The 25,984-nt window shown below is 40.7% G+C and overlaps 1 protein-coding gene across 1 annotated transcript in view; it reads left to right on the forward strand.

Annotated features, from left to right (window-relative positions):
• sox5 (SRY-box transcription factor 5) overlaps positions 1 to 25,984 on the forward strand; it is a 208,446-nt gene that overhangs the window by 114,468 nt on the left and 67,994 nt on the right. Inside the window, 1 exon segment of the mRNA XM_030149442.1 lies at positions 21,990 to 22,185. Within this exon segment, the coding sequence (XP_030005302.1) occupies positions 21,990 to 22,185 (196 nt within the window).

Here is a 25,984-nt window from a genome sequence, read left to right on the forward strand (position 1 = left end):
AGGAGAGGGAAAAAATCCTGCTAATTAGGAATGAGTTGAGATTTGTACAAAAAGGAGTACAGATCGTTAATTACTTTTCCATGCAGCTATTGTTTAGTAGAAAACAGCTTTGTTTACTGTGCGTCGTTTGTGACAGTGGTTAGAGCCGAGCTGTGCGAGCACAACGGGGAACGTTCTCTGAAGCACTGGCACATACGCTGCACTCTCTGTCCAGTAACCTTGAACATAAGCAAAAGCAATTCTGATCAAGACTTTCTGTCGTCATGTTCAGAGGCAGAATACAAAAAAAAACTAATGGCCAAGACACATATGAGAAATTAAATATGACCCATCACTACATCTCAGCTGATGTCGCATTGATGCCCCTCAACACCATCCAATCACACATTTAGAATTCTCATTTCACAATTTCAAGACCTCACCTAAATCACAGACATGCTTTTCTGTTTCTATTAACCCATAAAGACCCTGTGCTACCTTTATGTCAGTTCCCAAATAAAATGTTCTCTCTGTTTAACCTTTCTTAAGTGATTGATCACCATTTATTATGATATTATCCTCTGTATTTTGCATTTTTCACTTTTAAATAATTTATTTTCTTACATTTACTTTCCTATATTTTATTTAGATATTGATGAAAACTCAGAGTAAATTCAATGTTATGTTAAAACAGAGAAAATGGAAGAAAAAGTGACTTTTTCAGCCAAGATTGAATGCAAAAACAAGTGTCTCCATCCACTGTCATTGATCCAACTCCATGGGCTTTACTGGTGAATCAATGTTGTAGAAGATGATGGTGTTTCCATGGTAACTACGGAGCCTCCGAACGTCCAAAGGGGTCATATCTGATGACCATGACAAGATGACAAACTACATTTTATACCAATTATTTACTTGAATTGATAGGATTAATGGATCAACAGTTATTAAATATTTTAAATTAGTAGATGTTGTTGGTCGCCAGTGGTTGTTTGGGTCTTTATGGGTTAATCCAATACAGAAAAGTTGTGCAAAATAGTGCCACTTGCTCATGTTCTGAAGTATCATTGAGATCTTTACATCTCCCCAAACACAATAAAGGTTCATGTGATTTGAGCTGAGGTGTTTACAACACTTAAAAGTATTTCTTTATGTTTTTGGAACCGCTCTCTGTTAAAGTAACCTTTCAGGATTTAATTATTTCATTGTTTAGAGCAGCACAATGAATTCACCTCTGTTGTTTGCTTCGATATACACTTGGTTTGTTTTTTTCCCTGAGAGTTCAGAGAATAAGAGAACAATAAGAGAAAGTATGGCAGTTTCCTGACCATTTATGTCTGTGCACTAAAGTGTTTGGGAATTCATTCAAATGACATAGTAGAAAGACTTAACCAAGGTGAAGATGATTATGTGTCTTACACAGATTTTGTTAGTGGAGCATCCATTTAATTCATGAACCTTTATTTTCATATACATGAGGATTTTATCTTTGTTTACAGAGCACTTGGGTGCTCTTTGGGGTGGGAAAAAGAGAAAAAAAAAATCTGACTATTTTAAACCATTATTATGATCTTATCTGTGTACAAAACGTGGAAAAATCTAGAATAGATGATATACAAATGTCAAAAAGTGACAAAAAAATAAATAAATAAATCCAACCAGCTACAACCATTAAATCTGTGAATAGTCATTTACTTGGTACTGATACTCTCCATACTGTTTTGTACTCAGCCTGCCCCCTAAAAAAAGTCCATACCTGGATTTAACGCAGCAAATATGTAAAAACCTTCCATCAAATACATGATATAGTGAGTGACGAGCCACTTTTACACAGAGATCCTGGAAAAAGATGAGATGATGATTCCACCTTTTTGCCATCATTGACTGATTTCCACAGCCAAGCCAAAGGAGTAACAGAGCTGAGACAGGCTGGACTTTTACACAGTGGACCTGCGTTCAGGAATCAAAGGGGCGGTGATGCAGCACAGTGTATTGTGTGATGTATAACTTGCTCGTCGGAAATAGCTTGAGCATAGCGGTATTGCTAACCTCTCCAGAGTCTGGCTGTCTTTCACCATTCCACAAATGTTAGCATGGATACAGTCCTCCACCCGAAGTGACAACAGCTGGTAGATCTCTGCATCTCCCCTATTCAACATCTTTCTGGTCGCTTTGATATGTTTATTTACTGTACACGGCCTGCGCTCCTTTTTAAAACACCTCAGCATGGAACGAGAGGTGTTCCTTTTACATAGCGTTCCAGAATCATGATTCCACCTTTATCACGGTTCTATTACTACCTTCAGAGGCGTTACAAAGCCATGATAAAGGTGGGACCAAATGATCCACCATTTTGTTTACACAGATGTCGTTCCGGAATAAAGGTGAAATATTCCTGTAAAAGAAGTGCTGTGTAAAAGGAGCTACTGCATCAAATTGTGAAAGCATGGTTCTGGAGCATGAGACATCCTTTTCACACATGAATTGGCCACAACAGAGTCCAGACCTGAACCAGACCAGACCTTGTTGAAAAATAAATGCACCAATGGATGTAAAAAATGATCTGTTCTGCATGTTCTGCAACAAAACTAAATGTGATTCAATGAAATATTGCATGCGGGACTTTCTTTTTGGCCTGTCAGTGTGTTAACTAGGTTTAGGTGGAACCCAAAGCACCCAGCTTTAATAGCATGGGAAAAAGATTGCCTGCTGTTTGGTCTCTACCTGCCAATGTGTCTGGTCAGTTCTCCTTCTCAGACCAGGACTGATGGGTTTGAGGGGTTGAACGGATTCAAGATGGACAGGTAGAGTGTAAGAGAAAGAGTTGCTTCTAAGCGTGAATGAACACACACTTGTCTACATCCATGTCGGCGTATGTCAGTTCGAGCACTACAGGAGCGAGTTGTGTGTGAATGAGAGTGTCCTGAGCCCCTGCCTGTATTAAGAGGGCTCTGGCAGTAAGAGATAGCAGCTCTATCTTAATGGCTTCTGCCGCCTGCCACTCAGCCTTCAGACAGGGTCCTCTGCCTGCACGTGTCTCACTATGATAAATCCACTTCACAGGAGCTTGCTCCTCTCCACGCTGGCCTCTCCTCTCTCCTCCTCTACAAGTTAAGAGGAGAGCGAGAGAAGAAAAGATGCCACAGGTATTGATATATGAGCTCTCTGTGAGACCGGGACGAGCTGGGAGAGAGGGAAAAAGGAGCAGTCACACTACAGGCCGTCATGCTCAATTCCAAATAGATGATCATAGCTGATATTTGTGAAAGTCTTTCCCAGGGTGGAACCAAAAGCATACGTCTGCAGACTATCAATAAGGCTAAACTGCTACTTTGGACTTCCTCTCCTGCTTTTGCATGCATTTTTTGTGAGAGTGCTTGATTGAAGTTGGGCGTCTCTTCAGACATGAGTCAAGTTTTCCATCTGGTTTCTATTCTTTGTTTTGTCTCAGTGTCATTAATGTATTAATGCTGGCTCAGCCGAGGTCCCGTGGGTGCCAATATTATAACAGTCAGGTGAATGACATCAGCGTTATTCGGTCCACTGTTTCCTCACTGGTAGCTCCTACTGAGGAGGCAGCACAAATATTCAGAATACTGGCAGAGGCCGGAGGAAAGAGGTTTTCATCTGAGCTGCTTGACTTGACACATTGGCCAGTTTTGTCTGGTGTGTGTGGTTCTGTTTAGAGAGGCCCCGTATTGCAAAGGGTATGTTGGATATGAAATGCAGTGTGAAAATGTCGCTGCCCATCTGAGTTTTCAGATATTCCATTATTTAAGATTTAATTACTTATGTATTGTCAAATATGTGACCTGTAGGAGCAGAGATACATGGAAATGTTATCATGTGTGATGTGAATCAGCTGGTTTGGTGATACTGACAGCAAAATTTTCCAATGTCATACCGTTTACAAGAGTTGATTTAGGTTGAGAAGACCAAATTAAAAGAAGCAAGCTGAAGCAGTCATCAGACAACCTTAACATTTATTTATGAGAATGAACTTATTACCAACTCGCTTTGTACTAAATCACATTGTCATGAAATTTCAGTCTTCACTAAAGATTTTGTCAACCCATACCAAAAGCCAAAAAGAAATCAATGTCATCAATTATTCCCAAGTCAATGGGTGTTCACGTTTGTGTTGCAGAGATCGGACGTAATAGAAAATTTAAAAAACATTGCCAAATTTTGGACTGCTCTCTGAATTCACAGCATTGCACCAGAGCAATATTCAACAAGCCCAACCGTGCTCATTTCTCTCCGATTTAAATGCAAACTGTGCCATTTTCTAGATGTAATCTTGCTCTTCCACAAAAAACCCTCTTAGGTCCATAACTACTGATTTGTCACATTGTGTCCGATGTGTGTGTTTCAGCATTTGCATAAGATGGTACGTGAATGTTTGTGAATATATGTGTGTGTGTGTGTGTGTGTGTGTGTGTGTGTGTGTCTTCAGGCTTCAGGGATTGTTTACTGCCGGTCTCTCCCTGCCCCTGCTCATGCTCGGCCCCTAATGCACTACAGCTGTTAGGGTCCCGACACAGGGGCCTCCCATCAACGGTTCCATTGTAATGGACTGTGTGTGTGTGTGTTGTGTGTACATGCTCACTCCTCTTCCTGTGTTTGTGAACGTTTGTGTGCTTTTAACATGAACTTTGTGTATGTGTTCTTGTAGCATTGTGAACATTAGTTCTTCCTCCTGGCTTTTTTCCTGTCTCTCTGTGATAGGGCCTCGTGAGCGAATCATGAATATCTTGTCTTTATCTTAGAAGCTTTCTGATCTTTTGTCTTAAATTGTACATCTGATATCTTTATTAAAAAGAAAAAAACTCAGATTACGAACCAATTAACTACTTAAACCCTCTTTATTTCAGTTCATGTGAAACCTTCCCGTTTCATTTATTGTCACCATTCTCTCACAGAGCACAATGTACTCCAGTGGCCTTGTTCATTCATATTTATCAGTAGCATGGATAAAGCACAGATGATGATTTAGCAGAGGATTTGAGAACTGTTAGCCCAGTTCCCTGTTCATTGTATTTCTCCTTTCAAACTCTGACCTTAGCCCAAGGTACATATTCTCCTTCAGTGGTGATTGTTACAGACTGATGAGAAACTTTACCAGGCATGAATACCACCGTACATGTATCATTGTGCGTGTGCATTATCCTCTGCTGTGCACATATCTACAATTCTATTGTCAGGTCAGAATTAATCATGCTGAGTTCATGGCAAAGTAAACCTAGAAAACCATACCATTCTGTAACAATAACCCGACATAAACATCTATTCAAAATACGCTGAACACAATACTCATTCAATTTCTCTCAGCTCTCTGCAGGTGAGGGGTAGAACGTGGGGAGTACCCAGGTCATTGCTGCTCTGTTATGTTGACCGATTGCCGCCAACTCAGCCGCATAATAGAGAAATTAAGTTTCTGTAATGCACAAATGAGGTTATCATTGGTTTTGCAGCTGTTGTACAGGGTCAAGGAGAGATGCCGTTTCCAATCGAGGCACAATTTAGTTGGGGAATGTGATTAGATTTAGCTCTCCCAGTGTATTCTGTCCATTTGACCATGAATTAGATTAAGTGAATAGAAAAGTAATGCCACTGATCGGTGGTGACATTGACATTTTCATATTGCTGTCTTAAAGACAGCATACGTATGCTTTGTCCGTCTGTATGCACTTATTAGCCAAAGATTGGTGTAAATGTTGTTATTAACACCATCATAATGACTATATGTGAATGTTTATGTAGGAGAGAGAAAAAAAAGGAACCAATCAAGAGAGTGTGATGTTTCCTATTATCAAAATTAAAACACGTTGTCACCTGCACAACTTCCCATAAATTTCAAGCTCCACTACCTGTTGCTTTTAAATGTCTTCTCAGATACCTACACCAAAAATTGGCACATTGTCAAATTTAGTAATATCCACTGAATGCAACCAACACAGGTATCTCATCAACTGCAAACTTTTTATTGCATGTTGAGAAAGTATGTTTGCTTTAACCCTAAATTTAACTTTGAGTTCGTTAACGTTAAAATATTTGCTTAAGGTTGTTTTTAATCTACAGATAACAACTGTCACATAGTGTAAATGCAACTGTTTTGGTGTTAAAATGTAATGCAATAAAGTTTATCACTATAGAACCAAAAAATATTAACATTTTGGGTAATGCCTGTTTCTGTTTCTATTAATATGAAGATATAAGTCAGCTGAGTGATGGTTAGACCCACATACTAACGAATGTAATGTAATGAACGGAAGCTCTAGAAAATCTACTAAACATGATCTGATTGTACAAAAATTGTTTGATGTGTGTATGTGATTGTATATACATTGTCCAGTATGTGTGTGTGTCTACAGTAGGTACAGTGACAGGGTTCGCTTTCTCCTTCCATCTATTTGGTGTGTGTGTGTCAGTGTGTGTCTGTGCGTGTGTTAAAGTATCGTAGAAGTGGCAGTCTGTCAGCTCTGCTTTGCTCTGCGTTCTCAAGAACAATAGCTGGATTGGCCGTATGGGTGACACGTAGACCACACACCCCTAATAGTGACTGACAGCACTAAGGGCTGAAAGCAGCATGCACTAGTGACACACACATACACACACATACAGTACATACACCTGAGGACACAATGGGTGTGGGTGATTAGAGAGGGTTTGAGTCAGTTTTTATAAGTGTATCTTGTGTGTATCTCTTGTATGTGTGTGTGTGTGTGTGTGTGTGTGTGTGTGTGCAATCATGCATGTGAGCTTCAGCATATGTTCTGCTGAAAGTGTTCATCTGTCTTCTTCTTGTAACATGTTGCAGAATCAAAAGTCTGCTTCTGAAAGCATCCAAAGAAAAAAGAAAAGGAGCTGAAGTCTGTTTATGTTTTTTATTGTTTGTAATTATCAGACGTCAAATTCATGTATGTCATTTTATATAAACGCAGATCTCAATCACGGCTTTAAAATGTGATCGATTGTAGATATCTTAACACCTGCAGTGCTTCTAACAAGAGGACGTAAGAAAAGACGAGGATTTTTTTTTTTAAATCTTTTTTTGCAAACTAAAAATGTCCTTTAGTAGACAGTTAAAGCTCTTGCCAACATACATTTACCATGTTAGAATTTTTTTTGTTTTTTACATTACAGCTTCCCCAACGTTCTCTACAGTTGCCATAAAGAAATTTTTAATCTATGATTAACACATACATACAGCAATAACTCCCCTATTAGTTAGGAACACATAAACTAGGACAGGGGGGTCAAACACATTTTAATTCAGGGGCTGGACCAGTAAAATAAAATAATAGAATAATAACTTGTAAATAATGTCAACTCCAAAGTTTTCTGTATGTTTTTGAGTGAAAAATAATGAAAATTGTTTACATCTACAAACCATACTTGAACATAGCATGAACCAATATGAACAAGCTGAAAACTCTTGAAAAAAATAAGTGTGATGTTAACAGTATCACACCTTAGTTTATCATTTATACATGTGTATCATAACTTACAGATCACAGTGGATCTACAAATACACAAAATACTGAATAACAGGCAGAATTTTGGTACAATTCCACATACTTCTCTTAAAACATTTCAGGTTATTCATATTTGTTCAGGGTATTCACATTTTTTGTAAAAGGCTAGTCTGTAAATGTAAACATTTTTATGTAATTTTACTTTTTTACACTAAAACAAATAGGAAAAAAAGTTGTGGTTTTCATTATTTATAAGTTATTATTATAGTATTTTACTGGTGTGACCCACTTAAGATTGCATTGACCTAAAATGATTTTAGCATCCTTGATTGTTAATATCTTTAGTGTAATTTCTGAATTTCACAAATTCATCCCACGGGCCGGATTAGACCCTTTGGCGGGCCGGTTTTGGTCCCCGGGCCACTTGTTTGACACCTGTGAACTAGGGTTTTAATCACAAAGAGAATTAGTAAACATGCATAGCCTGCCAAAAAATACATACTTTGGCCAATGATGTGGTTTTACCATTTTCACAGTGTCTCAGTTGAAAGAATTTGTAGTTTAATATATCAATAAGAATCTTATTTCAAAGTTCATAATACATCCATTGTTTTGTTGCTTTATTCTGAAGCCAATCATGAAAAAAAAAAAAAAAAAAAAAATCATGGTATGATTTTAAGTGGAGTACCTAACACTTAACAGACACTTATACTCAAACACATAATAAGAATTATTATTGTTATTTTTTCCAAGTTTGTTGAATCACTTTAAAATCTGAATCCAAGTGAAAATTTACCCCCTGCTCAGTCTAATTCCACTCTCTGCCTGATGTGACTGCAAACTGTTACATATTTAGGCAGAGGCGATCAGTGGATGTTCAGGTACGGATGTCAGATAGGAAACTTCAAATTCATCAGTATGACAGAATCACAAAACACTTATGAGAACTTTAAGACATTGTGAAAAGGTTAGTTTGAGTTTTTGTTCTGATTGTAACATCTGAGAAAAGTCCTGCCTGAAAATAAAGATCTTTTTAAGTGTATGCTAATTTTTTTTTTTTTTTTTTTATATTTCCTACTTTTCTTCTTGTTATGATACAGTCTTTTCCCATGGTGAAAAGAAGCCTTGAAGTGCTCTTAAACCTGCCGGTGTTGCAGCCTGTGTTGCTGTGTCACTTTGGTATTTTAATATATAATTTAAGGTTCCAACTGAAAAAAAAAGAACTGATTAATGCAGCAGTTTTACAAAATACAATTACCATCCCTGTGTGAATCTGGTGGTTTAGCATAGAGCAATGAAAAGACAGAATCTGACTGAAGAACAGGTGGACTGAACACCTCTGCTTTGAGGTGAGCAGCTAACACTGATTTTTTAAACAAATTTCCTGATGTGGAGTCGAACATCAGTACAAACATTAAGGAGGGAGTCTCAAGAAGAAGATGAACCAGGAAATTGTGAGTTGTGTTGCCCCCTATAATACTAGTGCGTTGACCCGTTAGGAACTACAGGTCATATTAATACCGATATCTAGGGACTGAAGTTAGTAAATGCATCGTTCCTGTTTTTAACTTAATTTGCCGTCATGCACTGTGGTACTGCGCTTTCTGTCAACCGTTATGGGCATAGCAACGTGATTGTAAGGCTGTTGTATTTGAAAATGATATCTCCCAAAATATTGGTCCTATCAACTTCCTGAGATATTTCATGTGGAGATGGAACTATTCCTCAAATGCAGGTACCAAATTGACCAGTTAAAAACGTCTCAATTTCTCAGAACTGTGCAGATACACATGCTCTGAGACCTTCCAATATACAGGGTGGGGAAGCAAAATTTACAATATTTTGAGGCAGGGATTGAAAGACAGTGTGTGACCAATTAGTTTATTGAAAGTCATGAGAATTTATTTGCCACAAGAAAATTGACATAATAGAAAATGTTTTTATTCTATGTGTCCTCCTTCTTTCTCAATAACTGCCTTCACACGCTTCCTGAAACTTGCGCAAGTGTTCCTCAAATATTCGGGTAACAACTTCTCCCATTCTTCTTTAATAGTATCTTCCAGACTTTCTCGTAATAGTTTTGCTCATAGTCATTCTCTTCTTTACATTATAAACAGTCTTTATGGACACTCCAACTATTTTTGAAATCTCCTTTGGTGTGACGAGTGCATTCAGCAAATCACACACTCTTTGACGTTTGCTTTCCTGATTACTCATATGAGCAAAAGTTTCTGAAAAGGTATGGATAATAGTGTTAGATATGATTATGACATCAATATATGTTTGGTTTCAAAACAGTTGACGTAGTGTCTGCTGAGAAAAAACAACTAAATGTTCATTGTAAATTTTGCTTCCCCACCCTGTATATATATTACATCTGGACAAATTTTCTGTGCATTATCACCAGCACTGATGCATTTTACCACTACCAAGTCATCTGATTCTGTTTACAGCCCAAGAAACATCTTTTAGTGTTATGTATCACTTTAAATAACTGAGCCAAGAATATTAGTGGGAAAGTAACTACAAGCCAAAAGAAAAAAAAGTAAGCCTAGAAAGCCTTAAATTCAATAAGTTTATCTCTTAATTTAATGTATTTATCTCCTAATTTAATGCAGCTAGTGTAGAATTTGTAAATAGAGAAAAACACATTGCTCATATTTAACCCTTTAAAACTTTACAGTGAGTTGAAAATTGAAAAAAAAACTGAGAAAAGTGAATGGTGTGTTGTATGTTTAATACATGCTTGTGATTTCCCCTCATATTGCATAATAAGGTGCATGAGAGCTTGCAGTGGTCGTGTCACTCTAGTCTGAAGTGTGTCTGCATGATCTGTGACTGTTGACTCTGTGAAAACCAGTGGTGTGAAAGAGAGAGAGAGAGAGAGAGAAGGAGCGAGATGGACATGAGGAAGGGGGCAGCACTGCTGTGCATTTGCACTCAGGGAAGGAGCAATGAGCCCTCTGGTCAAATGGCCCCTCCCCTTCACATACACACACACATATACACAAACACACATATACACACACACACACAGTAGTAGAGAAAGAGGCTGTGCTGCTGGCCCTTTAAGAGCGGAGCCTAGATCTCACTGCTTACAGCAAGGGAGGGAGAAGAGGAGGGACAGCAGCAAGGGAAGAGAGGGAGGGAGGGTGTGAGGCTGAAAGTGTGTGAGTAGGGAGAGAGAGGAACACAGACACAGAGAGAGAGAGAGAGAGAGAGAGAGAAACAGCAGTGTGTGTGAGAGGTTGAAGGATCACTTCTATCCCGTCTTGTTTTGGGGACACTAACCTTGTTCATCTGAGCATTGTGGGACTGTTTTATGTTGTTGTTGTCGAGAGAAACGGACCCTTACTCCAGCATGCTCACTGAGCCTGAGCTACCTCAGGAGTGTAACAGGTACGTGACGCTTTCTCACACACACACACACTCACACACATACACTGACACACACACATGTCCTCATGATGACAGAGACGGAGGACAGGTCGGATAGGGAGAGGATCGTCCAAAGAGGATAGGGTATAACGGAGGAGAAAGGTATGTGAGTAAAAGGAGGAATCGGAGCGTGTGTCTGTGTAAAGCATGTGAACTGTCTCTGAGAGTCGCCGGAGTTTGAGGCTGAAGTGTTTAAGTGTGTGTGTATGTGTGTGTGTCAGAGATGGTAAGGCAGAGTTGATGATTGACTATTCCGCATTTAGGAGACGTATCATATGCAAAGTTAGAGCAAAGCAGAACAAATGTGTGTGTGTGTGTGTGTGTGTATGTGTGTGTTTGTGCCTGTTTGTTCTGACAGTGTCTCTTCCTCTGTCCCTAAAGTTATCAGTGTGTTCATTCAGTTCAGTACCTCTGTGGACAAACTACTTAAAACAGTGTGGGTGTCAGTGAGAGAGTGCGACATGTGTTTCTATGTGTGTGTTTGTGTCAAAGTTAGAACGTGTGATCCTCTTCTCTCATCACTTCATCTCACTGCTCAGCACAACTTTTTATACTTCAGCTTTACACTTAGACGTGTCTTTCTTTAAAAAAAAAAAAAAACTGCTATCAACAAGTCATCAGTCAACTAAAATATATACATCAGTATGAATTAGAAATGTTTACACCCTGTACTACATATTTTATTTATTCATTTGTGGGTTATTTTTCTCTTAATCCAAATTCAATACCAACGCTTACTAATCCTATTGTCAGTCTGCATGGTGTTGTTGTTATTTCTGCGTCTTATGCAAATGTTAATCTCACTATGCTCCTGTGATGTTTGTGCAGGCCTTCTTCATTTAGAGGTGTGAACCCTCTAACCTTGCCCTTTTCCAACACTGTCAACACAAGTGGCTTTCTGCCTGTGGAATAATGGCTGTTTGATGCTAATGCTGGCAGAGACAGATTATGTTATAATACCCTGCGTTTTAATACTAACACACATACACGGGGACGCACACACACGCCCCTCTCCCTCGCCTGTTTGACTTTTATTGCATTAAAGTAGCGCTCAGTTTTCCCCGATGAAACTAATCTTTTGTTCTGAGATAAACTGGGGTCGGGGAGGTGGTGGTTGTGGTGTGGGGGATTTCAGCGGCCCCTTGATTTAAGAGCGCATTCAGTTATGGCAAAAATGTGTTTTTAATAAACCGTTCAATCCGACAAAGTGGTTAAGGAGAGAGAGAGAGAGAAAAAAAAAAGATAACAACAGCTAGGAGGAATTAAAAATTTAAAGGATTACACCGAAAAGCAGAATGTATGGAGATAAATGCAGGGATTACAATGACTTAGGAGGAGAGCGCTTAAAACTCTTGCTTTCCAGTAATGCACTCCATCACTGTGGCTCTGGCCGTGTGTCTGTGTGTGTGTTCATATGTGTATATGGATGTATGTGTGGAAACAGGAGAGGGGTATCTTCTATTCCGTGTGTGTATTTCCAGTGTGTGTGTGTGTGTGTGTGTGTGTGTGTGTGTGTGTGTGTGTGTGTGTGTGTGTGTGTGTGTGTCGAGCACTAGTCTCTCAGCGAAGCGGAGTGTGTGCGAGTTGCCAGTGTGTGTGCGCTCCAGCCTCGGTGGTCGCGATGCTCTCTGTTCCTGCGTCTCTGTAAGTGTCCGCTCTCCTCCTTCACCCACACTGCTTCATCTTCTTATTTTATTTCCTCTTCTTTCACTTTTGCTAAAACCTCTTCTCCTTTTTCTTCTTTTTTTAAACCATGCAATCGCTAAAATTCACTTGGAGTCACTTTTGATTGAAATAGCCGATGAAGAGTTTGGCAGAGTTTGCCTGAAAGAATATATTTGTTCTTTATAGAAGTAAGAAATCATTTCTGGTATTTAGGTATTTTTTATTTGGAGAATAAGATGATTCGTTTGGGAAGAGGGAAGATTTTTTTTCTACAAAAAGACTGAAAAATAGAAATTTTATTCAGATTTTTTACAGGCCAATAAAAGTCTTGTGATTCTTTTCTGTTTTAGCAGCGATAATGACAGCTTATTCTTTTGGCAAAGCTGCAGCTATGTTTGATTTATTTGTACTTTTGTTTATTATAACGTGTTTATTTTTTATGTTTAGAACTATTTTTTTCGTCCTCTGAACACTCAACTGTGTATCAAAAATGTCCGGTCTAAGCTGAAGATGGAAACAGACTGCCTTCGCTAACACAGCTTCATCTGTTCACACAAACAGACAGAAATATACACATAGAGAGAAATTTGGAAAGCCAAAGTAACTGGAGGAGAGGAAAATAGAGAAAAAGAAGACATTTGAAGGAGCTGTTCGGGCGGTGGAGGGTGAGACGATAAAGGGGGGAAAAAAATGATGTGGTCAAACTGACACATTCCTCGCTGATGGACAGAAGGAGTAGTGGAAGAAGGAAGGTTAGAGAAAAGTGAGAGTGTCAGAGATGAAGGGGGGGAGGTGGGGAGATGTTAGGGGTTTGAGGAGGTAAAGGAGGAAGAGGAGAGGAGGAGGAGGAGGAGAGGGAAAGGTCTCTCTCTCTTTCTCTGTTGTCGGTGTGGTGTTAAGGCAGCGCTGGATTTTCACACCCCTCCATTTGTCCCCTCCGTTTATTGGGGTGTTTGTGTTGTGTGTATGTGTGTGTGTGTGTGTGTGTGTGTGTGTGTGTGTGAGAGTTTCTGTGCATTTGAAGGGGGAAGACAGTCAACAGTGGAAGTGTCAACACACTGAATGGTTTAAGCTGTACACACTCAGATACAATCTGACATTACTTGCGTCGCATTCAGGAACATGGGCGGCATCAACAGCCTGAAGGATTTTAATGTTTAATTTTATCGATGCAGACTAGCTTTTTATTATTATCAGCTATTTATGGTTTCCGGTACTGTACTTCACTACAATTTTGAGCGGCTTCGACCACAGTTTTGCTTTTTTTTTTTTTTACTAATACTCAATACTTCCAGACACTAACAGAGAACTCTGTTCATCATTACATTCACTTGACAGTAATTTTATAGATTTTCACATAAAACAAAATTAATAGATTTACAAAATATGATTACGCTGTTTAATAACCTGGCAGTATCTTCAGTAGCTAAAATCAGATTCATGTTGATACCGTAAAGCTGTAAAATGCAGTTTGTTTTTTCATTTCATACTTTTGGAAAAACTAATAAATGAGAAAATATGCATCGTGAAAAAAGCAGCTGCAACAATACATTAAAGGTATTTTTACAGTACTGCAATGCTTTTTCTTATATTGAAATACTTTATAGCATGCTATTGCTCCTTTTACCTGATACATTAATTGTCTATCAAAGTTTATTTTATCATTTGTGATTATTTTCAAGTTTTGTTCTATAGTTAAAGCACTTTTTAAAGCAGTTTTTTACGAGTGGAATTCTTGCGGCTGACGATAAAAACTTGTTTCCCGTTCTAAGCGAGCAGTGCTGCTTCCAGTGTAAGTGTCGCTGTACTTCATTTAAAAGGGGTGAGATTAAAGTGGTGTGTGTGTGTTTGAGGAATGAGAGAATGTGTGTGTCTGAAGGAAAGAGAGAGAGCAGAGTAATTGAGTAGAGTGTCCGTGCTCTGCAAACTAATGCGCCATTCTGCCCCTGTCTTCCCCTGTGGCCCTGTCCCGGCCTCCCTCTCTCTTGCTCGCTCTCTCTCTCTCCCCCTCGCCGCCACCACCACCACCACCACCACCACCACCACCTCGGACTGGAGGCCATTGTCTGGGCCATATTGTCTGTCCCCAGAGAGCCTTGATAACCGTGTCTCCATCTATGGAGCGAGGGGGGGGGGGGGGCAAAAAGAAAAGAAAAGGAAAGAAAGAAAGACAGACAGAAAAATACCAGAGGAGAATGCTAAACCCCCTCCCCTCCATTTCCTCCCCTCTCAGCACACTCCCACCCACCCCCTCACCTTTCCAACTCTCTCCCACTACGACGTCCCACCCTAGTGCAATCAGCTGAACTTCTTCGATAGCCAATAGAAGGGTTGGGGGGGGGTTTCTTGGTGGTGTTGTTGTTGTTTATGGATGGGAAAAGGTTGGGGTCTGGGATAAAAGTGATGGAGTGTTAGAAGAACCCGGGAAAGTTTGTGTGACAGACAGATGGACAAAGGTGTCGCTTCAAACTAACAAGACTCTGGTCATATGACATGAGGTCACAGGGTAGGGGTCAAAGGTCAGTGTGAGGTATTACATTGTCAACAGAGCAAGAAAGCTCCGGCAGTGTGTGTCTCTATTGATCCTGGACTTCACTCTTCACACTTCACATCTCTTCTTCTTCTTCTTCTTCTTCTTCTTCATTTTCTTCTATCATCCATCACTCTAGGCATCTTGTCTTACACTAATCCCACTATGTTGCGCTCCCTCTTTCTCTAACACACACACACACACACACTTTTCACCTTATCCACAATCCGTCCATTCCACAATAGGAGACAGTGTTAGAAGCTCGGAGGTCCCTCTCACAGCGCTACAATGAAACCTCTGTCTTTCCAGGTAGTGAGGGAGGGAGAGAGAAAAAAGGAAGATAGAGGGGGTAGAAAACGAGGGAGGGAAAAAGAGGGGGGGGGGGGGGGGTCGGAGGAAAAAGGAGGAGACCATTTGGGCCGAGGTGGGAGAGTTTCAAAGTGCAGGAGGAAAGAAAGAGGCCAGCTGGGAGTGTGTATGTGTGTGCCTACTTGTGTGTTGTCATTTATGTGAGAGAATGAGCATGCATTTGTGTGTGTGTGTGTGTGTGTGTGTCTGGTTTACAGGGGCAGGCCAAGTCCCTGACAGTGAGACAAATGTTGTGACTCCTTTATGGATTGCTTAACAAATGCAGCACAAATAGTGGCCCGGCACAACAATGGAAAAAACACTGTCCCTCGCTCAATAAACATTATGCAGCGTCTCTCCCTCGCAAACACCAGGGGAGCGGGCCCGCCGTCCACCGGATGCACTTTTCCTCTTCTGTCTGTCTCTTCTTACCCCCCCATCCCTCACCCTCTCCTTCCCCACCCACTCTCTCTTTCTACTTAGCTTTTTCTATAGAACCACTCCAGATTTTCCCACGAGTTGTCTTCCCTTTCCCTCAAACTGATGCAGGACAGAAGAAACCTAAAGTTAACCGCCTCACATTGGAATAATAGAAAAAGACAGACAGACCAGCCCGACAAAGTTTTCTGCTCTCTTCTCTACTTTTTCCCTCTAATCTCTGTCGTTTATTTCTCCATCCAGTCTTCTACTGTAAAATGTCAGTGACGATTACATCCTCCTGTGACTCAGTGTAAAGAAATAAATAAGGTTTTAAAGTGAGGGGGGGGGAAAGCGAAAACATGACAAGGAAAGTATGTGCAGCGATGCCTTGCTGGTGACTAAAGCTTCGAGGGTTGAATGGATGAGAGAGGCAGACAGTGCGAGGGAGAGAGGGAGAGGTAGTCCCAAAGGCCACATGCCCACGCGTTTTGTACTCACCCCCTTTGCTCTCTCTCTCTCTCTCTCTCTCTCTGTCTACATACACATGCACACAAGATGACTGTTTCGCCGCTCTGTGTGTGTGTGTGTGTGTGTGTGTGTGTGATTAACAGCAGTGACATTAGGTTGTGTTATTGCCTTTTGTGGTTAAGCTGGACAGGAAACATGGTTTGGGCTGTCGGCAGCCGATTTAGGGCACCTCACAGAGGATGCTTTGTGTGTGTGAGGCTGTGTGTCTGTATGTGTTGGGTGTGTCTGTGTATACGAGTGTGTGAGCATATACAGGCAAGAGTGTGTTCACATTTTCTCCCTGTTACACACTGTTGACTTCAGTGAAAGTCATTAGGGAAAAATCACATTTAAGGCCAGCTCTGTGTTAGAGCGTGTTTACAGTTCACGTAAAAACTTATAAAAGATTGGAACATTATATTACAACTGAATATTGACTGTAATTTCTCCGTGCTCTTATGTTTGTTTTTAACCCGTGTTTATACGTCGCAGCTTTGCTATAAAAGTTTAAAAACCATATTTGATTCTTGTCAAGTGCAATCAAAGCTCTCTCATGTAGAAGATGCACACAGAATGAAAAGGAAATATCACTGACTCTGTCTTCCAGGTCCTCCCTTTCTTAATCTTTTCCCCTCCATCTCAGCCTTTCTTCTCTGTTGCTGCCCCACTCTTCCCAGTGTTCAAAAGGACAGCCTATAAATAGATATTAGGCAATATCCTTAAGATTCTGCACAGAGAAGAGAAGGGGAGACGGAGGGAGGGAGGGAGAGATGGAGCGACATTCTTACAAACAGCTGATTGTGTAAAGAGGGAACAGTAAGTAAGACAACACCGGGATAGAGTCAGGATGATAGAGGGAGGGAAAGAGCAGGGGGGGCATTCGATGTTAAAATAAGTTCAAGAGTGTGTGACGGAGAGATAGAGACAGACGGAGAAATCGTTTTGAAAGCTGAGACTAGAAAATGCAGCGAGAAACAAGAAGAGAGGGGGGAAAAAAAGCAATTGCAATAAAGCAAGTGATAGCACGACACGGGGGGAAACATTTGTTTAAATTCCCGCCTGAGGTGTCATACGGATGTAAATGTTGCGGTCGGCTCCTCGGAGGCAAAACGCCCTGGGCGCCTTATCTAAAAGGCACATTCCGCTCAACTATTTTGATATGCCCTTCCATTCCCTCAGAGAACAATTTCAAAGATAGCTTACATTTCTACGCAAATAGGCCCGCACCTGAGTGACAGGCAGGCAGTTCTTAGCAGTCACAAGGTGGTGGAAAAAAAACACAAATGTCACTTTGACTCTTGACAGCACTTTGGAATTAGCCGGCGTGCTTATTTTTACTGTAAGCACACTGAAGTGATGGATTCATCTGACTGTGCAGTGCATGTTTATGGAGTGGTTGAAATAATGGGTTGTAATTTAGAGATAGACCTAGCGCATAGACACACACACACACACACACACACATATACTGTACATGGAAGGGCAGAAGCACACACACATTGTGTTACTGTGGAATTCTCCAGAGGAGGCTCCCACGCTCCCTGAAAGCTTGTTCTGAGTAGAGGAGTTAACAAGAGCAGTTAGCACCATGATTATGTTAGCAGCCAGACACACAGAGCGAGAGAGCCGGGCATGTGTGTGTGTGTGTGTGTGTCTGTGCGCATGTGTGTGATAGCCTGTGACACTTCTGCGATGGCTGCTTTGTCTTTCCCTCACTCTTCATTAAAGCTTAAACAAATCTTTGCCCCCATTTTGCTTAATTCTTTTGATTTATGCGTGTGTGGTTTTGTATGTGTGAGCACCCTCGGTTACATGTTCATAAGCTCACTGCACATATTTAAACATGCTTGCGTGTGCGTAAGCTTGGTACTGCTGATGTGCCAACTTGAAATGGACTCGTTGATTACAGTAAGCGACGGCCAGGGGACAGTTAACCACCATCAATGGCGCTTATTCGGCCGGTTAATGGACGTCCGTCGCTGTCCGATTAGTGACTTAGCAGCAGTGGACATATGTGATATGAGAGGGACTTAACTGAGGAGCCGCTAATCATCAAAAAGCCAAGAGGAAGTGGTGCTCTAATCTCAGCTTAGCGCTCTCACCGTGTGCTCAAGTTGTGTGTGCGTGCATTTGTGAAAAGACAAACAGCAGATTACACTTTTTTTTTTTTACTCTTTAGTTGAGTTTACTTATGGATATTTTATTTATAAACCAAAACATACAAAAAGTGGTGCAATATTGTTGCAGTGGTCTTAGGTCATTTGAAATGTCATTATTGTGTTGTTTTACAGAAAGGGCCGGAAGCATTCGTGTGTGTGTGTGAGGTGTGTTAAAGTCAGTGTTTGTGGTGCAGCGTTCAATTTTTGATTTTGTAGGATGGGGCAAAATTATGCTAATGCTCCCTAATTATGACCCAGGCAATTGCTGCCAATTTATCGACTTAATAAAAACTCATCTTTTTTAATCCTTGCATCGCTTTGCGCTTTCAAATGACTTCCTCCAGGTCTCCGCCGCCGTGACAGCTCTGCCAAACTTTAAATGAAGTAGCCGGCGTAACCTGCACACCCGCCGTGCCCAATTGTATAGTAATTCTACTTCAAAGGGAAACGGGAGGAGAGAGGGATTTTATAGCCGGAGAGGAGCTGTGAACGGCTTCCCCATTCATAGACACCCACCTCTGAGGAAGTTGTAGCGGAGGGGGGAGGTGGTCACCGGGTGTGAAGGGGAGACGAGGGAGACACAGAGGTAGAGGGGAGAAAATGGCAAAAAGAATGATGAAATGAAATGTGTGCTTTATTTTATTCTTTTTGGCAGAGTGAAGTGCTGTCTTTGGCCCACAGAATTTTGGGATATCTCTTTTTTTTTTGCAAATGTTTTGCATTAATGTTTAACTGTTCATCTGTGAATTGCCTGTCTCTCTAGATATGTCAGTTTGGTTACTGTGGTAAAATGATGGATTATAAAATTACAAAACAAAACAGAAAGTCCTCATCCTTTCAAAGATGTTTCTGTTACTGAGCCAAAGGGTAACATAAGTGAGGAGAAGCAATTCAGAGCTGACCCCAGGTCTGTGTGAATGATTATGACTAGGCTGAAGTGTGCACAGGACACAAGGGGAGGGGTATGTGCGTGAGTGTGTGTCTGAAACAAAAGGCTTCAGTGTGAGAGAATGAAAGAGGTAAAGTAAACAGGCAGCGATGAAGACAGACCTGCAGTGTTCAGGACTATGCTCTATGTATGTGCATATGTGTGTGTCTGTGTGTGCCGCGTGGCTCGAAGCCCTGTAGTTTGTACAGCTGGGCCTGCCGCTCGTATTGGACTGTGTACGAAGACACACAAACACACAAGACGTGGAAGCACACACCTCAGTTATTATTTTATCCAGTTGTAAAGTACCATAATTGTTATCACAAATCAATGTCAGTATTAATATCAAGATCATTTAATGATGGCAGCGTACACTTTTATTGTGCAAGTCTTTTGTTGACACATCAATACAAAGGCAAAACTTCAGCTGTCATTTATGGCCAGTTTGTGCTGAGCAAGCCAGTGAAGATAGAGGGAAAAAAAACAGATAAAGAAATGAGCTGCAGATACACATTTCACTGTGTAGAATTCACACATCCTAAACTTTTCATCCTAATATTAAAACACAGAAAAACTATGAGAAAGTCAACACATGCCTTAAGAAGAACATAGAAAAAGTCACAGCTTTGCACATTTTTGCCTTAATAACGAAAGCCACTATAGGTGATGTAGTCATTTTCTGATTTAACTTCAAATGAAGGATTACAGGACTTCCTTATAAGTGGATGAAATTTTACAGCCTTTAAAAGCCATTCAGAGCCCATTGAAACTCAAATGCGCGAGCAAAGGAAACAAATTAGCTCTTTTTTAAGGTCCTGAAAAGTTCACAATTTGAAAATAAAAGGTTCCCAGCAATATGCAAATGATAGCACCAATTTGTAAATTGGTTTAAATTATCAGATTATCTATGAGGTCTATGAATCTTGCAGGCAAATTTTCCAAAAACAATTAGAGGTAATTAAATTACATCACTGCGGTGGAGAGTTAGCCTTTTTTTTAAGGTATTACTGCAGTGAAGTTGATTTGATTTTGACCGTAACCTTCCCCGCGATGTGATAACGCTGCATGATGCGTTTCTTAGCATGGCTGTTTTTCTCATTGCCTCCAGTGAGTAGCACTCAACATTGTTTGCCTTTCCACTGTCATAAGGTAAATAAGCAATGAATTAGTGGCAGAGCTTCTCCTAGGAACAATGCCAGATGTACAGTCCAGAGGAAATCCAATAGAGTCAAGAGTATAATCAGTTTACCGGAGACAAGCAGAGGGAGAGGAGAGAGACAGAGAGAAAGCCTGGAAAGGAAGACAGAACAAATCAGAGACATGCAAGGTATAAAAGTAGAGAGAGGTTAAAGAGATGCTAATGCTTGGAAGATTAAAGATAGTTAAGAAACAGTTGCTGAATCAGAAGGAAAAAAATCAGAGGAGTTTCAGAGTTTGACGCCTGTTGCTTTTTTTCCACCACTTGCCATTGCACACCCTTCCCTCAGGTTTTCACAGTCCCTCCGTCCCTGTCATATGTTGCCTCTGTGCGACTAAGCGTTGGCAGCCTATTACCCAGGGTCATAGTTGCATTGGCTTCAAGGCTGACAAGTGCATCTGAAAGCACTCAGGCGATGCTGAGATCCACATTAAATTCTATTATTGCTGCATAGTCACTGCATCCCTATTGAGCTAAAGTACATGGAGGCAAATTTACCTTGTGAGAGAGTCCACTTAATAGATGTGGCTTTATATCCTTTACTTTTTTTTTTTTTCAGGGGAACAAAGCCACAGTAACAAATGCAAACAGTGGGGCCCTCGTGATGCCAGCTATTTTCTCCAGTTCCTGTATTGTCCGGAGGTTTTCATAAATACACATTATTGCCACTGTACTTACTGCTCTCACTCTGTCCCTTTTTTCTGCGCTTTCTCTTGCTCTGTGTCTCCCTCTGAAAGCCCATTGTCAAGACACGGTCATTTCCTCCACAATACTATTGCAAGCAGGCTCCATTTACAGTAATGGTCTGTCTTTTGGATATGTGAATTTTGAATGGCCCCCGTGGAAAACATACTGTAGGACCTGAGAGTGTGTTTGAAGGTCTGCCAAGGAACTGGGTGCTCTGAAACAGACTGAAGGGGATGTTTTTTTTTTTTTTTTTGCAGAGTTGTGTTGTGAAAGCTCTGTTGTATGTATGTGCAATCAAGACAAACTACTTAATAGAGACAGGACAAAAAAAAAATTGAGAAGGTGCAAGTTGATGAGTTGAATGGGATTTACTGAAGGACTTAAGATGTCATCATGTTTCAGGTCTTAGTGTAAACAAAGAGTAAAGTGGGAAAAAGCTGGATCACAGCTCAGACTATCCAGGTGTTTAAAGGAACTACTTTTTTTCAGTGGAACCTCCCTGTTAGCTGTTGACACCATCTCACCTGTCATATAACTCCACTTGTGGACTTGTTATATCATCCTTTGAATAATACTCACTCTTACTCTTGTGTTTTTTTTTTGTTTTTTTTCTGTCTCTGTCTTTCTATCTCCCTTCTCCCTTTTTTTCCAGGATGTCTTCCAAGCGACCAGCCTCTCCATATGGGGGGACAGATGGAGAAGTAACCATGGCAACCAGCAGACAGCGAGTGGAGGATGAGGAGAGCGAGGGACTGGGCGGTGTCATCCACCTCCCCTTGGCCTCCTACTGCGGCAAGGTGTCCCCTCGCTCACCCCCCAATCGAAATTTGGACAGCCCCCCCAACATGGTAAGGACAGTTACCGTCAACACGTCCATGTCACAGTTTCTGAAGGTGCTAGCACCCGACCATGCTGACGGTGGATGATGGAGGCCTTGCGTGGTGACTCAGTGTTGGACTATGAACGTGCAACATTTCAAAGATTTTTCTAACTGCTTTACCTGAAAAGCCACAAACTAATGCTTCTGAACACACAAAAAATGTTTTGCACACTTCTCCAGAACCTGCTAAAACCAATGGCTAAGTAAATGTCACTTTTCCTATAGTCCTTCTTGAGTTACCTGTCTCCTCCTTTGACTCTAAAGTCCCTTGAGCCCTTGGTATGGACTGCTTGGCTCTCATCTCTCCACTGGCCATCTGCCCTTAGCATTCCATCCCATAAAGCTTTGTGCCTCAGTGTGTTTGAGAGGTTCAGGGTTGAAACTGACCCCAGATCAGATTATATTCACGTTAATCCTGACCTCTAGCATTACAGAGGGACAGTCACTGCAGACGGCAGCCACTTACTTCCAAACTGATTTGGAAAGATCAGCCGTATGAAATGTGAAAAGTGTTACGTCTGTCAATATACAGATATACTTAGGAACTCTACTGACCTCATTTTTTTTTTCTTTGTAGTATTCTCACCATTTGAGTGGAGGGGATGTTATAAATAATTTGAATTGTTTTGCTTTCTTTAAATCAAGTAATTTCAGGACTAGCTAACAGTGATGCTTTTTCATATTCACAACCAAATGAATGTTTTATTTCTTCTCGTATATGTGGTTCTTAAAATTCTCCTTGGTATGTTGTTAATTCGACTTACGTTGTCTAAGACCTTTATACCCAAACAAAAAGGATTCAAAATATATGGATATTTGTTTGGTGATTCGTGAAAAGAGTAGGTTTTCTAAAGAGGCAGAAATTGACTTTTTCTTCAAGTGAAAAGCAGTGTAGCAGAGCCAGAGCTGTTTTTTTTTCTCAGGGAAAAAAATGAAGGTTCAAGGCTACTGTTTGGGTGCACACGTGTTTTTACTTTTATGCGTGCGCCACCAGCCATTGCCTTGAGCCCATTTGATGCACAGTTGCGTGACTACAAAATGTGAGCCATTGCAATGAGTCATTTTCTTCCGGATGAAGTGTGACATTGTGTGGTGGTGCTGAATATATGGCTCTGTAAGTGTAATTGCACTTTTGTATTTAAGAGCCATGCATCCTCCCTGTGACTGATGTCAAATATTAGGGCAGGGCAGCGCATTATATGTGAACTTCTGTCAGTTGTCATGTGCATGTGAGTATGCAGCAATTTGTGTGCGGTTTTAAGGAGGCCTGTGTTTTTCCTCATGAGATTCATTGCACATTCTATATCTGTAGTGTGATTTACATTACATGTTCAGTACATAAGTGCGATTATGTGACTGTATACATTATCACATGTTGCTGTTATGGAATATTTAGGTTTTCTGAAAAATATTGTTTAAAAAGAATGTTGACAATGCAAAATGAAAAAAACATCAAATTAACATTTTTCAGATCTCAGTCAGATCTTATGCTTATGCATGACTTATTTACATTTATTTGTTTGGATCATAATTTTTCTCTGCATGTTTTGTGATTTAGTGTGTATGCCAGGACACACTGTGCCGCCTTTCCTTATCCTTGACTGTCACCAAGACACACACCTTGTCACAGCAGTTCTCTGATAACAGCAATCAACCTTTCCCCCATACTGAAGATAAATTCTTGCATGCTGTAAAACAATGAATCAGTGCTTAGGAGCTGTAATGGAAAGCTAATTCTGTAATTAGCCTGCTGATTGGCCTGTTGGCCCCTCCCACGGTGGACTCTGCATGTGTGGCAGGTGCTGACTGTAAACCAAAGTCCTGGGACTGCATTGGCACATGCACACATGCTGAGTTACCTGTAACTATACCATGCAGTGACGGGATTACATCTACAAAGTTAAATGATCTATGTTTAACCGCACACGCAGTGTAATGTGATATAATAGAGGAGGCTGTGTTCACTGTAGGCCATTATAAAGGAAGCAGTGTATATATATCCATTCAAACATGTAAATTATCACACACAACTGCTTTCTGTGGTAATAGTATGAGGGCTTGTGTTGTTTTCTGGTGTGGGGTGTGTGTATGAAAATATTTTGGGTGGGTATAATACACGGTGTCATAGTTAGAGTGGATCATCAAGTGGAAAATCAGGATGCCACTGTGGGGGTGGGATGTGAAGGCCTGTATGTTGTAAAGTGAGTGGATTTTTCTGTAGGGGTGTGGTGGAGGGGGGGTATGTCCCCAATCCTTTTGGCGCTGACTGTCGGAGAAAAATGAAAAGGAGAAGGTGTTGGTGGTTTTAGACTCTGAAGGAGTGGGGTGGGGGTTGATGGGACGCCTCTCTCTCAGGGCAATTGTCACAGAGTGATAGGGGGAAGTAAAAGGCTCATCTGCGACCGGTTGACTTGGAAGTGAAGCAGCGGGGGAGAGTGAGAGAAGAGAGGGGGGAGAGACGAGATTACAGCTTTATCTTGTCATAGCAAATTAACACGGCGGCAGAGAAGCGCTCGGCTACACACTGACCTCTTCATCCTGGCTGCCTCGCCTGCCTGCTCAGCTTTGGCCCGACCGCTTTACCTGCCTGTTGCAGCTGTGCAGCTACATACGCACAATAAAAACAGCACTCACACATATTTTAAAAGGCTGAAAGGTGTCGGATTATTCACTCTTTTTCATTTTTGTCATACAAACCCAGGCGCTGGCAAAGAATAATGCTGTTCATAATGGTTTGCAAATGAATGTAGTTAAACTAAAAGGGTTTTTACTCAATGTGAAGTCTTTACTGTGATTCTGGATCCTGATAGGCTGACAGTAACAGAACAGCTCAGTTGAAATGTCCCATGAGAAGGACTTTAAGTGCCAGCAGTTTATTTAGGTAAGCCAGTTGACACAAAACCCAGTTATGATGCAACCACAGTTACACAAGGATGCTATAGCGTATTTAATGACTTAATTACATTTATTTATTTACACTCTTGTGAAAGAAAAAAGTATACATTACTGAAACAGTGATTTTTAATGCTGTGCTAAATGATTGTATGCTTGGGTTTTCACACATCTTTGTTGAAAAACAAATGTTTTCACATCAGACAGAGACGAGCATCTTTTCATATAAATGTGTTAATGGCCAGACACTAATTATTTCATTAACATTCCTTAAACAGGCGAAAACTATAAAGATATTTCATCAGGCATTATTTCTTATTCATTTTCCTCCACCAGCTCTCTCATTCTCTCTTTTGATTATGCATGTGTGTGTATGTGAGTGTGTGTTCATGTGAATTTGACAGATGTAACACAGTCATTGAGCAGTCTTGAGACACAGTGGTCACACTTAATTTCTCATGCCAGTGATGCACTAATGAATCAACACACGCTTGCCTGTCAACAGCGAAGGGTCGTGGTAAAATATACTGGCATACATTTCAGGCAAACTGCTATTTAAAAGACAAAAAAACACTGCTGTATGTTTCAGGGGTTTATACAATCTTAAGTTAAATAATTAAATATATTTAATTTAATTTTTTTTTTTTTTTTTTTATAGATTTATGTTGCAATGTGTTTGGGTTTTTTTTCCAGAAATTTGGGATGTTTGTGTCAGAGCTCAACCATATTGTTGAAACAGGAGGATAAAAGTAATATGTGTTTGCGTGCTTGTCCCAGCCTGAGGGACCTCCGAGTCAAAACTGACAGTGTCTGTGTTTAGCCATGGCATGTAAAAGGATTTGCAGGATGTGTGTGTGTTTGGCAGTGTATTGAAG

The sequence above is a fragment of the Sphaeramia orbicularis genome, chromosome 12, assembly GCF_902148855.1.
Source record: "Sphaeramia orbicularis chromosome 12, fSphaOr1.1, whole genome shotgun sequence".
NCBI lineage: Eukaryota > Metazoa > Chordata > Actinopteri > Kurtiformes > Apogonidae > Sphaeramia > Sphaeramia orbicularis.